This window comes from Aulonocara sp. 'chitande type north' Nkhata Bay, linkage group LG14, assembly GCF_057382095.1.
Source record: "Aulonocara sp. 'chitande type north' Nkhata Bay isolate Kocher_YH1m ecotype deep benthic linkage group LG14, A_spYH_male_GT1.1, whole genome shotgun sequence".
NCBI lineage: Eukaryota > Metazoa > Chordata > Actinopteri > Cichliformes > Cichlidae > Aulonocara > Aulonocara sp. 'chitande type north' Nkhata Bay.
The window spans coordinates 6,194,160-6,210,213 of NC_141357.1; the positions used below are offsets into that span (position 1 = coordinate 6,194,160).

The 16,054-nt window shown below is 41.4% G+C and overlaps 1 protein-coding gene across 1 annotated transcript in view; it reads left to right on the forward strand.

The window, feature by feature from the left end:
* The window catches only part of lrrc75a (leucine rich repeat containing 75A), a 73,494-nt gene that overhangs the window by 1,378 nt on the left and 56,062 nt on the right, over nucleotides 1-16,054 (forward strand). The window contains exon 2 of the mRNA XM_086260733.1: nucleotides 10,606-10,734. Within this exon, the coding sequence (XP_086116859.1) occupies nucleotides 10,606-10,734 (129 nt within the window). The remainder of the gene's footprint in view (nucleotides 1-10,605; nucleotides 10,735-16,054) is intronic.

The following is a 16,054-nucleotide window of genomic DNA, read 5'->3' on the forward strand; positions in this document are numbered from 1 at the left end:
CTCAGTCTGGATGCTGCTGTTGCTACAGAGAGAAGAAAAAGCCCAACAACAGGCTGGGAGAATCTGGTGTGGCGAGAAACAAAAGGGAAGCAGGAGAAAGAAAATGCCACCAGTTGAATGGGATGATGTGGAGAGCGGCAGAGAAGGGAAGGGTCTGAGGATGACAGGGGTAAAATTCTGAGAAACAATCTGTGTTTATTACTGTGACAGTAAGGAAACTAAAAAGAGCAGATGAAGACAGTGAGGGAAGAAACTGATTTCGACACACTTCACAGAGCCCATACGCTGGCAGTGTTTATAGTTTATCCCCTCGTGACTCAAACTCAGGGAGCAGCACCTGAGGCTTATAGACACATAGCTTCCCCAGATTACTGTTTGGACTTTGGAGATTTTCATCAGAATTGTTCTGTTACTATTTACTGATCAAAGCTCTATGCACTGGTGGCAGATGGCGGTGATAAGCAAACGTTAACACAAAGGTCTGTGAAGGTTCTCAGGGTGAGATCTAAAACCTGCAGGACACCGGCCCTCAAGGCCTGGAGTTGGGGACCCCTGGTGTATACCTTTCCAGATGTGCAAGCTACCTTTTTGATAGGCAATAATGCACCCCAGTATCACCAGAGATGCTCATAGCAAGGGCCCTCTCCTCTTTAGTTTGGAGGATACGCCGTTCATGTTTCCCACAAAGAATTTTAGATTTGGATTGATCTGATCACAAAGCAGTTTTCTGCTTTCAGTCCATTTTAAATGAGTTTTGGGTCAGAGAAGACAGCAGTGTTTCTGAATCATGTTCACATATGGCTTCTTCTCTGCATGACAGAGCTTTAACCTGCATACGTGGGTGTTCAGAGACAGTGATTTCTGGAAGTGTTCCTGATCACATCTGTCAGTGCTGTCTGAAGGCCTGAAGGTCAAGGACATCCAATACAGGACTGGCCTTGTCCCTTGCTTACAGAGATTCCTCCAGATTCTTTGAGTCTTTTTGATGATGTCATGTACTGGAGATGATGAGATATTCAAAATCTTTGCAAATTTAGGAGTCTGGACAGTGGTGTATTAATCTGCAATTGTCTACACTTCTGAGAATCACTGGCTCTCTCAGATGATCTTTTAATACATTTTCAACTTTTTACACAAGTAACCAATCAGTGTAAAAATGTTCCTGAACTTGTTTCATGCTAATATTTTTCATGAAATAGTCAAATCTGTTCATTTAAATGTTCGATATGCCTTAGGTATCCCATTTCAAATCAAATATGGATATGTGAGATTTTTAAGGCGTTGCATTTTGTATTTATTTACACTTTACTCAATGTCCCAACGTTTTTGTAACTGAGATTATACTTTATGTTTTCACATGCTGAAATAATAGTGACACAGTGTAATATGCAATGTTTTGTAGTTCATGTGAGGTTGTGTCTAGCTAATTTCAAGACGTGGAAAGAAACAATTTTTGTTTCCATGTAAACAAATTAATGTTAATACGCTGGTAATTTGGTCATCTAGTAAGTTTTCTCCAGGCTGTGATCCCTAGTGTGGGATCTAATGAGATAAGCACTTCCAAACAGACCTGAGACTTCCATCTAGAAAGACTCATAATTCATGTTTTGTGCATAGCCTTTTCCCCACTTACACTCCATGTTAGACTGCCAGTAACCACAAAAATGGGAAAATTAGGCATATAAGATGTTGAAATGAACCAGGATGCTTACTGGTTTACTATAGGTCCACAAAAAGTTTCAGGAAACTTAATTTTTCAAGAATTAATTTAATTGCTCAAGTTGATTGTTTTCCCAACAGGTACAAGTTCCTCCAGCACTTATTCTTTTATTTTGTTATTATTGGTTGTTTCTGTTTTCACAATCAGCTATTTCAGCATCACAAGTTCCAAGTCAGATGCTCGTAAACCTCCTGAAAGCAGAACTGCCTGAAACAAAATATGATTAAGATTTAGTTTGAAACAGGTAGAAAAATCGACTTCCCCAAATGGTTCCTGTTTCTTGTAGGAATTTCAGACTATTTCCTCTTGAAAGAATAAGCTACTTTTAGATCTGTTTTGTTTGCTTGTTTTTAGAGATTTTCCACTTTAGAAGCAGCTTATATGGCTGCTTCAGGTACCTCTACCTAATGGCAATCAATTTAACCACTGTAACGGCCACTACTATATCTACAAGATCTCTATCAGCACCTTGTTCTTTCTCATGGTGTCAGTAACAATAATAATCAAATAATTATTATTTATGTTATTATTTATAATAATTTATTCATTATTTTATTTATAATAAAATGTATAGCCTAGCTTAGTGATGGAGGATTTAGGCCATTTGTTGTAATGCTGAGTGGTGGAAAGAAAACGTCCAACTAGCACTGAGTAATCAGTAAACAGCAATCTGGGGAAGCTGTATGTCTATAAGCCTGAGGTGCTGCTTCCTGAGCACCAAATAGTACCAAATAGGTACTCAGGGATGTTGGAGACTGAAGGATGTGGTCTGTATTTCTTTATCAGCAGGGTGTTCCAGCTTTAGAGGCCAAACGGAGAAGGCTGAAAACAAACTGGGTTGCCTTACATTTGCATTAACATAATAGAGATAATAACAGGTTTTGATGTTGGGTCATGAAGGCATAATTGGAGGAGTTCCAGTAATATAATGATGATATTTAGTTTCATGTTGCGTAGGGCCTGTGCTCTGCCGGAACAGTATGTGACGGACAGAAACAGGATGAATTGGATAAAGACAATTACTATGAATAAAGGGAAGCAGGAGGAGAGAAAAAAGAAAGACTACCATTAGTGTTCAGCTAAAGCAGAGGACAGACAAGAAGTGGTGGTGAGTGATTTCAGAGACAGTGAAAGACAGCACTTAGAGGGAAACATGACAGAGAGAGAGAGAGAAGGGAAAGGGAAACAAGGAGAGATGAAAGTGAAGCGCTGATTTTGAAGAGTGTGTTGGTTACGAGCGTCTCTTTATTGTTGCTTGGAAACAATGGCGATAAACTGGCGAGCTTGAATCAAGTAGACATTGATTAATGAAACAGGAGCTCTGTTAAGAGATAATGAGGAGGCCTTCTTCTCAATCAATGCTCTTCAATTAACTCGCAACCAAAAACTGGCATCTCTCTACACCGTTCGCCCCCGGGCCCCCTCACAGCTGATCGCTTAACTGTAAGAAAGAGCGCCGGAGCATGCTTTACTGGCGCTAAATTTATCTGGCAGGGTTCCTTCAGGTGTTTCCACTCAGCTGCATGGGATTTTTTTGAAGCCATCACATGTGACCAGGGTTTCAGTAGTAGTAGCAGCAGTGGTGTAGCGTTGCGGTTGCCTCTAACGTCTGAAGATACCAGTCAGCTGCTGAAATCCTGTGGAGCTTAACTCAGGGAGTAAGTCTGGTTCACCAAACTCTGTTTCATCACAAGCATGCGATGAAAGAATGGCACCTGCCTTGTGAGGAGGTATCCCATAGATCTGAATTGTGGCAGTGATGTTAGAAAACACAAATGAAATCCAAATCTACCGTTATGGATAAGGTTCGACTCTGACATGTGCTGCTAAAATTATTTTATTAGATATGTGATGAGGGCTGAACAGAAAAATGGCAAAAATGATTAAAACAAGCATAGACTAAATCCACATCAAGGAGAAAGGGCTATTAAGATGTTTCAACTCTGTGTATGACACTGAAAGAGTGGGAAAAAGAAAAAGTAAGGATGTAAAAACACAGGAAAACCTTCAAAATAACCAAGGAAGTGAACTGTAAAGGACACCAAGACAAAGACCGTGACTTCATGTTACAGCAGCATGATTTGTGTCCAGAGCCTCCAAAGATTCGCCGTTTTCCCAGAACTGCAGAAGTTCCCTGTGGAGTTTTGTGCTGTTTTGATAAAGCACGTCATAAAAGAGTGGATCTATCTCCATACATTGCACTGATGTTCGCTCAGCCATCTTTTATTTTTGTCTAATCAGCACTTGAGGGGCAGTGTCTCAACATGGTGCCATTTGATTGAATGATTCATATTGTCCGCGGCTCTTTGAATCACCATGGGTTGAGTCCTGCCGGCAGTGCTAATAAGCAAATTCAAGATCGGTCGGGCACCATTTCAATAGAGACAATGACATGGCAGTCAAAACGTCATGAAAGAAGCCCCAACAGTTACATTAGCTGCCCCTTGTTTTATAGATAGAAAAACAAGATTAAAAAAAAAAGAAAACTCTTTCCCTCATAATTGTCATAATAAACTAGCCAGTTAACCTGTTTATTAGAAGAACAGACTAGAACAGACTCGCCATTGGATTAATAAAAATATGATAAAATAAATCTAAATAACAAAAATTAAAAAAGAAAAAAAAGATATAGTCATGTGAGAATTTCTTTTTAATGTCTGCATACATATAATAGTAAAAACTATCTGACTACCAATATATGATCAGCATATACACTATATAACTTTTATGCATAGATTGAATATAAAAGATGGCTGTGGTAATGCCAAAGTGTGTGAATCTTGCATTCTTTCAAATGGCCAGCAGGGGGGGGGACTCCTCAGGTTGTATGCATGCCTATGAAAAAATGGCCATCAACTTCCTCAGTGATTGGTTTATGGGCTCCATCGCTACCTTAGAGTTTTCTTCAATAACAGCATGATCTACATTTTATAAACAATGGTCCTCATTAGAGTCCGCAAAGACAATATATCAGGACATGATTTAGGGTGAGCCTATGTTGTAATTAACAGGTTGATACTGTAGACTCATACGTGCTAGGTTAATGCTGCCTGTCTGGGCCCTGGACACTGTCTTAAAAGACAATCTTGTTCTCAGGAGTTTCATTTCCTGGGTGAATAAAGGTTCTGACTCTTAGCATTTGTTTCAATGTCTCACTATGGGATGCACCTCCCTGAGTATTCCTCAGAAGCATGTATCTCATTCTGCCAATCCTGATTGGGTGTTGATTGCCACAATCACATTGGGCAGAGCCACCCAACCTTTAAATAGCTTGCACTGTTACATAGTCGGTATTCAAAAACCTATTCTCATTTCAGGGCATATATCTCAAGTTAGCTAGCTTCTTAGGTAGCCTAAGAAGCTAGCTAGTTTCATAGGCTAGCTAGCTGTCCACAGACAGGAGTGTTGGCTATTTCGCGTTGCCAGATGGTAGCTAACTAACGGTCTCCAACAACGGCTAGCGCACCAAGCTGGCCTGTCAGAAACAGATCCCTTGTTGCCCTCAGCCAAAACTGCGGCTGATGGTTTCGACATGGAAGGGAGTCGCGGAAGCTGAACCACAGGCTGGCACCATGTTAATAATAAATAAATACATAATCGACAGTGTCTGTGAAGGTTCTCAGTCATCCAGGTCATCGTAGTCTAAGGAGCTTGGAAAGAAAAACGTCTGGACTTCTTTGAGTTGCTTGAAGATGTTTCACCTCTCATCCGAGAAGCTTCTTAAATTCTAACGTCAAATGCTGGAGAGTCCCAGATTTAAGTCTTAGGGGAGTGTCCCCCAAGAGGGTCATGAACCCACTGTTGATACTCTACCTAATCACACTAGCCAAGGGGTGAAAACTGGTGTGGGTCACAATCAGCCAAGGTTTCAGGTGAACCCGCTGTAAAACCTAGCCCCACCCTATCATGTGATTTCCTGAGGTCAAATGGTCCAGGATGTGAGTGGGCGTTAAGGTGTCTGGGAAAGGATCTCAAAACTGGATTATAGATGGCAGACGGTTGGTGTCGTAAGCCACCGCCTCTGTTCAAAGATGGTCGTTTACAGTGGACATAGATGGATTCTTTCACTCTTCTTTCAAACCGTGTCTTCTCTGTCCAAAATGTGAACATTGGCATCCTCGAAAGAGTGACCTTTGTCAGCCGAGTCTTGTCCTGTCGAGGTGGCTCTTCATCGACAGTGACAATCGACAGTGATTGCTCCACATGTCATTTCGTGTTTGTGCAAGGCTGTTAAATATGGCATTTATTTTCTTATTCTTTACCAAATGTGAGATCCCGGTCCAGATTCTCTTACAAAAATAACAAAATGGAGGCCTGTCTTGTCAGAGGTGGCGCATACTGTTTGGTCAGGATGTGATTTTTGATAAGGTTCAACATCTGCTTCATATATAGCTCCACCTGCCTCTGTTGCCATTTCCTTTTATTTAGCAAAGAGCTGCACTTGATCCATTGTGTTTGTGTTTGCCGCGTCTCTTCAGCTCCACCTTTGTTAATATTCAGCTGGGTTCCAACCACTGCTTTGATGTTGACCGATCCTAATTAGTGTGGACTTTGCTTTCACTAGAACTGTTCTCAGTATGCATGTGTGTGAGTGGCTATGCATTTGACACACAGAGGCCAGGATATTAGACTATGCATTTTTATGCTTTGTCATGCATATTTCATAAGAGGGTAACGTTAATAATGTAATACCTTTCTGGAGTGAATATAAATGAACGCACACGATAACGATGATAGTGATTATTATTATTTATATGTTTTTTCCATAATGATTGTCGTTATTAGTAGCTAATGTAAAAAAAAAATTATCTTTCTTCTCTCGAGCTGTTAACTAATAGAAGTATCACACACACATACAGTTTCTCCTATCACACGCTAAATGTTCCCAGTTATTACCACATCCTAATGAGTTATCCAACTATCTTTGGTTTTTTATTTTTCTGTAAGTGCACTGTTTGTTCCCGTCTTGTCCCCCCCCCTGTTCTATTGTTAGTGTGGTATTGAAACATGAAATTAGGCTCTTGGAAAAACTTGGAAGAATTCTAGAAATATAATCAGTGTCCTAAACTGAGCAAAAATGGATACTTTTGTTTCCATATATTCATTAAATCCATTACTACTGGTAACAAGTTCTGCTGACAGATTTTTTTTCTTCCATTCACTTGTTAGTGTACTTCACAGATCAGACCTCATCGTTAGTCCAGAGGTTTGTAAGCCAGAAGTCAGACATTGTGGAAAGGTTTAAAACTAGCCAGTTATTTTCAGGCTACTGTCGCTGACCACTATAGCATACACCTGTTGATGAACTAATCATACATTTCTCTTATGTGGTGATTATTAACTATTAATGCCACCGTTATCTGAAAACACAGCCGCTGATTAATGTCCCTGTGTGTGTGTGTATGTATGTGTGTGTGTGTGTGTGTGTGTGTGTGTGTGTGTGTGTGTGTGTTTGTGTCAGTCGAAGCTGCTGTCATTATTTGCAGCCACTCCTACGCAGAACAATAAGCAGCATGGAAACCTCAGTGAATCATAGCTTTCTCTAGGAGACTGAGCATCCATCAGTCTCGCTCTTCCCTTTTCTCTCATTTCTAAAGGTCAGTCCTGTTGCCACTCAGCTGGCAATAAAATGCCTGCAAAACAAATCCAAACACATGAAAATATATCTGCACTTACCTACAGGCTAAAAAGTGTCTGGATTCTTGTTACACACATTCTTTCTCTCAGAGCATCTTCCAAGCAGCATTCTAGCATCCACACAAATAATAATGGTATAGATAAAAAAGTTAGTAAAGCAAATTACATACTGGATACAATATGCATCCTGTTACACGGGACATATACAGACCACACATATAATGAAAATATACAATTTCAATATTTTCTTTATGAAGCGCATAAATCACGACTATAAATCTGAGCTTGAAGTTTGATCTTGGGGAACGCTAACTTTACCCCAAAGTGAAATACATTTTCACAAAATACCAAAGTGGCAAACTGTTTTTGCCCAATATTTTTTCCTGTATTTTATAATAACCCCCCCCCCCCCCCCCCCCCCAAAAAAAAAAAAAACCCAAACAAAACAGAAATCCTGCCCTCACTATCAGTTGGTCTCACAAATGTTAACTTCAAAAGAAAATATACCGAAACTATATTTCTTTGCAGTTATAAGTATATTAAATGGTAACTTTTTTAGTAACTATGCACTGTGTGCACAATTATTAAAGTAAGAGTAATAAAACAACTCAGAATTTACATATAAACATTTCTGACATGTCAAAGAAAATCAGTGACCAATATAGCTACCCTCACAAGCCTTCCATTCATGGAGTCTGTCAGTTTCTTGATGTGTTGATGATCAACTTTTTGTGCAGCAGCAACCACAGCCTTCCAGACACTGTTCAGAGAGGTGTACTGTTTCCCTCTACTATAAATCTCTTGCTTAAGCAGGGCACACAGGTTCTCAATAGGGTTTAGGTCAGATGAGGAATGGGGGCCATGTCATTATTTTTTCATCCTTAAGGCCTTTACTGGCTAAGCATGCAGTGGAGTACTTCGATGCATGCGATGGAGCATTGTCCTGCATAAAAATACTAGTCTTCTTGAAAGATGCAGACTTTTTCCTGTACCACTGCTTGAAGAAAACTGGGAGTAAGTTTGATTTTGAGGCCATCTTCAACCTGAAAAGGCCCAGCTAGCTCATCTTAATAAATACCAGCCCATACCAGTACCCCACCTTCACCTTGCTGGCGTCTGAGTCAAAGTGGAGCTCTGTGTCCTTTACAGATCCAGCCATGGGCCCAGCCATCTGGTCCATCAAGAGTCACTCTCATCTCATCAGTCCATAAAACCTTTGAAAAATCTGTCTTCAGATATTTCTTGGCCCATTCTTGATGTTTCAACTTGTGTGTTTTGTTCAGTGGTGGTGGGGTTTCAGCCTTCCTTACCTTGGCCATGTGTCTAAGCACTGAAAACCTTGTACTTCTGGACACTCTGGGTAGGCTGCAGTTCTGGGATATGGCAGCCCTATAGGATAATTGGTTCCTGATAGCTTCACTTTTGATTCTTCTCAAATCTTTGGTAGTTAATTTCCGTCTTTTTTTCTCAATACGTTTCTTGCGACCCTGTTTGCAACAAAACATTTGATGTGGTTACGCCCCAATATCTTAGCAGTTTCAAGACTGCTGCATCCCTCTGAAATACCTTTACATCTTTTTTTTTTGGCCCATTTTGCCTGAGGAAGAGAAGCTGCATAGAAATTATGCACACTTTTATATAGAGTGTTGATCTTCCCAGGCCACGCCCTCACTCATTATGCAAATACACATCACCTGATATGCTTAAATCCAATAAGCACACAAGTTTATACAGCTTGAAAATTTGCATAAAAATTATGATATGGCCAAAATACTCACTTGCCTAATAATTGTGCACACAGTGTATTGATTCAACCACAACAGAATGAACTTTTGGGAATTTACTTATTTGGATGATTGAGCATGCATCAAGAAATATTTAGTGACATTTTTTATTAAAGTGCAGCCTAAGCTTTAAGCATGGTCATTAGCTTTGAAAGTGTGATATTAGATAAATTAGTTGATCTGATGATGGAGCTTGAGGAGAAGTTGTTACTAAACCCTGAATTTATGTAAAATATATAGGCTAATGCTTTGGATGGTAGCAGAAGGACATTACCATCCACAACGTCTTGCCAGCAGCACAGCTAAAAATGAGCACTCAAGCAGAAAAAACTGAGAGTCCTAGAGCTCACTCGTGGTCTGCAAAGCGTAAATGCAGAATATTTTGGTGTTCCAGCGTTTTCTGCTTTGACAGGATCAAGCAGGAAATAAATGTAGTATTTTAGAACTACAGTTATGTATTTGGGAGCTGGACCAGACGTTTACAGAACAAATTTGTGCCTAGATTAAACCTTTCCCCTGCACACTGCACGAGCTAGAGCAAAATGTCAGGATTTCTCACAATCTAATTGGCAGATTGCCATGAAATGAGCACATTCATGCTACCAAGAAAGTGACCTTTCCTTTACTCCCACACTCAGGACAAACTTTACAATTTTTGGTCCCGCTGTTAGTTAAGTTCTAAAAACATCAAGATTGACAGTAGTATTTGTGTTACATGGAGCACTCTCATACTCTTGTTGTACTTGTTAAAAACCCAAACATAAAGCTTTGCTAGTGTTTTAACCTTTTAATTTTGTTCCCAAACAAATCAACTTTTGGGTCCTTATAATGGAGCATGATGGATAATGTAAATGATTAATGTCATCAGTGACTTGAGCTCAAACAAATAGCATAGCATGGTTGTTTTGCTCAGTTGTACTGCATCCAGCATACACAGCCTGTGCTCTGCTTTAGGCTTCATATTAAAGTCAGTGACAGGAGCTTTTCCTCAAAATACTTTCAACTGTGGCAGTCTAATCCTCTCCTGCACACTTTCATGTGGCGTTGTCATTCATGTTGACTTTTGAAGTTTTAACAAGACTGCTGTTCATGCGTGAAGCTCTGCCAGCAGGTTTATGCTTCATTGGCTTTGATGGGGCTTGAGATGTGACAAATTTTGTTTTTTGGCCTCCTCTCCAGAAACCAGACAGTCAGACAGCAGGAAGCAGTTCAGAGGGCTTTAATTCAATGCTTTAGGGGGTCGGGAAGTTTAAAAAGCTGCATTCAGAATGTAAACGTCTTTGACATACTCGCTCGGACTTACATATGAGGGAATGAATGAATTCGTAGCAGTCATGGAACCTGTATTCTTTTCTCTTTTTTCCCTCATTATCTTTCCTTTTTTTTAATGTAAAGCCTGTTTATATGAAATGTGCTACATAAATATATTGCTAATACATATGGTCTTACTTAATGTGTGTGTAGGACCTAGGCATGGAATCAACATCACTGGATGACGTGTTGTACCGCTACGCCAGCTTCAGAAACCTGGTTGATCCCATCACGCATGATCTGATTATCAGTCTGGCGCGATACGTACACTGCCCCAAGACGGTAGGACAAACACACACACACACACACACACACACACACACACACACACACACACAGTGTAAATAAATGTTAATAAAACCTAGTACCTCCTACTGTAAAGGCTCCTGGGCATGCTAACATAAACACACACACACACAGTGTAAATAAATGTTAATAAAACCTAGTACCTCCTACTGTAAAGGCTCCTGGGCATGCTAACATAAACACACACACTGTCACTGACTGATGCTATTTATTGCGTTGCTGCTATCAGATGATCTCCTGACTCATTTCTTTGATACTATTTGGTTACGGAAGTGCTCTAAAGTGGCTGTGTATTATATGTGCGTCCTTGAGGGAACTACTGCTGCTTGTGTTTGTTCACTCATGTAGTCCGGTGTCACTGAAGGACAGAAAAGGAGAGGGAAAGAGAGCATGGAAGCAGCGACACACAATGAATAATACAAGGAAGAAGGAGTGATGGAGATGAAGATAGGAATTCAGAGGCCTGATGTGTCATTTCAGTACATTCTGTTGTGAAACACTGTTGCCCTGAAGCTGGCTGCGTTAAAAGTCTTTTTTCAAGCAAACACTGACTCCATTTCAATGTTCTCAGCCTATGATGATGCAGAAACATTACTGAAATGATTAACTAATTGGTATAATCTATATGTGAGTGATTTGTGGCCATAAATCCTGACCTTTCTAAAGCAGGCTTTGCACTTTAATTTGATGGGTTTCCTGTGAAAACAGAATGCTTGAGATGTGAAAAATAAGTATTGCATATCTGCACAACTTCCACAGAGAAAAGGCAAAGAAACACTAATGGCAAATATTTAGTGCAGACCCATGATTGCCCAAGAGTCAATACATTTTTACCAGCTGTGCGTCATCATGGCAGAATTTGCTAATTACGCTGGCAAGTGTGAGTGTGTATGTTTGTGGAAAGCTCAATTATATAGGGATACCATGTGTTTGCGTTCCCTCGTACACACCGAGACATGCCTAGACATGCCTAAAACTGAGAGCAGCCACCCTCTGATGATATTTTATGCCTGATTTAGGTTTCTGCAGGGAATCTTTGTAGTCCCCACGTAATTTAGAGGTGGGCCGATCGATCTAGTATAGACACCAACAAATTTATACTAGTGTGATAGAATCAATGCTTTGTTTCTATGCTCTAAGTTCAGTGTGTAGCCCACTGAAATTAGTTTTTTGGAAATGAAACGATGCACCTCAAACATGCACTATGAAAAATGTCTGAACCTTTTTGTGTTGACTGTTGCATCTATTTTATTTATTTTTCTATAAAATATTTAAATAACAGAGGTTCACCCAAAGTGCTTTAGAGACAGACATTTTACATTTCAAGTCTCAAAAATTTCAAAATAAATGAAAAGCTGGTATGTTTTTGTTGCCTTCAATAATTTTGGAAAGTAAAAATCACAGTGATTTAGTGGTCATTAAAATGTGCTCAGAATTTGCTAATTGATTATGATTTATCTGATAAAAAGTAGCTTCAGATTTTTTTTTATAATAATAACTAGCATGTTTGTGCCCTAAATTAGTGGTTCTCTAACTGTGGTACGCATACCACTGGTTGTACGTGGGCTCCCTCTAGTGTTACGCGGGAAGTCTCTTTTTTTTTGTTTAAGATCAAATGATATATGTCTTATATATACTACTTATTGGGGGATTTCTGAAAAATTAAAACACACACCTCTGCTATATGCTGCATAAATGAAGACAGGAAACTAAACAGCAGTGATGTTTGTAGGGTTACTGAAGTTGGGCTAGCTGGTATATAATGGTGTGCTATGTGATCGCTAGCGACACAGCTATGTTTGCATGATGTAAACACATTAACACAGTGAAGCTGGAGGATGAAAACGAACTTTTTTCCACTCGATAAAAGTTAACATGAGGGTTCCCAATGTTAGGGACAAATGCAATCGCATAGCAGGATGCTGTAAATGGACCAAACGTCAGTCAGGAGAACAACTGAGATAATCCATCAACAATACGAGGTTAGTCATTAATATACTGCTGTATGGGCTGGGCTGTAGTTACATCGTAAGGTTTAACAGCTGAGCTTTGAAATGAATAGTGGTAGCAAAAACCAAGATAGGCCCACAGTGATCTCTGCCTTTATTTAGGGGCTTGTTTAGATTAAATAGAACAAGATACAAAGCATTAAAACGTTAAAAACACAACAGCCTTAATAAACGCAGATTAGTTTTGAACGGGAAGCAGGGTTTATACGTCATCACTTAAAGATCGGATATCCCACCTGCTGTGAATGTTTTAATGCAGTACAGTTGTTATTATTATCACTTGTCACATCCTTTTTATGACAGTTAAAATAAATAACATTCATATAAGAAATAAAATTGTCTCATGTAAACTGTATGTGGTGTTAAATAGGCCTATACTACTGTACTTTAATGTCAGTCATAAGGGTGGTACTTTAAGAGCCATATATTTTATGAGGTTGTGTTCATTGTGAAAAGTTTGAGAACCAATGCCCTAAATCAAGTTATCTCCATTAATGCTTGCTAACATAATGCGCTTTCTCAAAGAAAAAGGCTAACTGCATTAGTAATCCTGGACAAGGATCATTGATGAAACACCCAGAACACACATAATCTCCATATAAAAGATTTGGCATCACTCACTGGTTTGAAAGCCTTGACTTCAGCATTTAGACTGCAGGCATATAGGTTTTAACTGACTTAAAGTGGATTAGAGTGTGAAGTGTTACGCTATCAGCTAATGCTAGCTCTTTACATCTAGTCTTCACTACAATGACAATAGTGAAAACAGTCCCCTTTGGCTTTTTATAACCAAGAGGTTTTATCCATCTTTTATATGCAGTTTATGAAACTGACTTGCTCTTTCCCCATTAAAGTGAGTTTTTGCCTTGCTTGCTGCTTAGAAACAAAACATGAAAACTTGAAGATTAGCATTATTTTTTTTAAGTAAGCTAATTTTAGCATAGCATTGGATGTAATAGCACCCTTTCATATTGCTATTAGACAGCCATCTAAACTTTCCGACATGTAGTACAGAAATATACTGCAAATGTCAAGATGACATTGACAAGATGGCGCCGAGTATGGCAGCCTCGTCGCGAGCTCCCCCAAGCAACGGCTTTCTTCTGTGTTTAATTTTACTTTTCCTTTATTTTTTCACGAGCAGCACTTGTCTCCTTGTGTACGACCGACAAACCTTACTGGACATAAAAGACGGTCTTTCTTATAACTTTCCGGAGTTCAAGTTTTGCAACACGGACGCTCCGTTTGCAGACCCCCCATTCATCTCACCTGAGACGCCTTTGTTCTCTGGCCCTGGAGGCCGCAAACGCCGACGCAGAGGGAGAAGATCTGGCGTTCTGGTTCGACTGAGACAGCGCACTTACAGACCACCGTTACCCAGTTTATTACTGGCTAATGTGCAGTCTCTGGAGAACAAGCTGTGCGAGCTTCGGGCACGGATCTCATTCCAGCGAGAGATGCGGGACTGCTGCGTGATCTGCCTCACAGAAACCTGGCTATCGGACAAAGTACCGGACTCCGCAATACAACTGCCGGGGTTCTCTGTGCTCCGCGCGGACAGGTCACAGGATCTTACTGGGAAAAGCAGAGGCGGTGGTGTATGTTTCATGATCAACAACAGCTGGTGTGATTATGCGAACGTGCACCCGGTCAAATCCTTCTGCTCACCGGACCTGGAGTACCTGATGATTAAGTGCCGGCCATTCTGGCTACCGAGGGAATTTACAGCAGTGATTATTACGGCTGTTTACATACCCCCACAAGCCGACACTGACCGTGCACTCAGGGAACTGTACAGCGCGATCAGCAGTGAGGAAACCGCACACCCAGAGGCAGCGTTTATCACAGCCGGAGACTTTAATAAGGGAAACCTGAAGAAAGTCTCACCAAAACTCCATCAACACATCCTTTTTAACACACGTGGAAACCGGCTACTCGACCACTGTTACACCTCTTTCCGGGATGCGTACAAAGCCCTCCCCCGCGCCCCATTCGGCCAATCAGATCACTGCTCCATCCTGCTCCTGCCCGCCTACAGGCAGAAGCTGAAACAGGAAGCTCCAACCCGGAGGGCGGTGCACTGTTGGACGGACCAATCGGAGTCTGCGCTGCGGGACTGTTTTGATCACGCGGACTGGGAAATGTTTCACGTGGCCGCCAGAGACATTGATGAGTACACAGACTCAGTCTGTGGATTTATCAGGAAATGCGTGGAAGATGTCGTCCCATCCAGAACAGTTAAATCCTTCCCAAATCAAAAACCCTGGATTAACGGAGATGTTCGCGCGGCACGGAACACCGCCTTTGCCTCCGCGAACACATCGGACTACAAACACGCACATTACCAACTCCGGAAGACGATCAAAGCAGCCAAACGTGAGTACAGGGACAGGGTGGAGCAACAGTTTGACAACCCTCGGAGTATGTGGCAGGGACTAAACACGATCACAGACTTTAGAGGGAAAACCAGCACACCGCAGACCACGGCCTCTCTGTGTGAGGATCTAAACGTATTCTACGCTAGATTCGACGCAGCGAACACCATGAGACCGGACAGTGTGCGCACCGCGGATGACGTCAGTGCGCACACTGTGTCTGAGGAGGATGTGCGGAAGTGCTTCAGGAAGGTGAACGCGCGCAAAGCTACTGGTCCGGACGGGATTCCCGGCCGCGTCCTCAGGTCATGCGCGGCTCAGCTGGCTGGAGTGTTCACACACATCTTCAACCTTTCCCTCTCTCTGTCTGTAGTCCCAGCCTGCTTCAAAATGGCCACCATCGTCCCTGTACCCAAATCCTCCACCATCTCCTCATTGAACGACTGGCGACCTGTAGCCCTGACCCCCATCGTAAGCAAATGCTTCGAGAAGCTGGTCAGGGACTTCATCTGCTCTGCACTACCCGACTCACTGGACCCTCTACAGTTTGCATACCGCCACAACAGGTCCACTGATGATGCCATAGCCCTGACACTACACACTGCCCTGTCACACCTGGAGAAGAGAGACACGTATGTGAGAATGCTGTTTGTAGATTACAGCTCAGCATTCAATACCATCGTTCCCTCGAAGCTGGACAGGAAACTGCAGGATCTAGGACTGAGCAGCTCCCTCTGCAGCTGGATCCTTAGCTTCCTGTCTGACAGACGCCAGGTGGTCAGACTGGGCAGCATCACCTCATCCCCCATCACACTGAACACTGGTGCTCCACAGGGGTGTGTACTTAGCCCTCTCCTGTACTCACTCTACACCTACGACTGCACAGCCACTAACAGCTCCAACATCATTGTG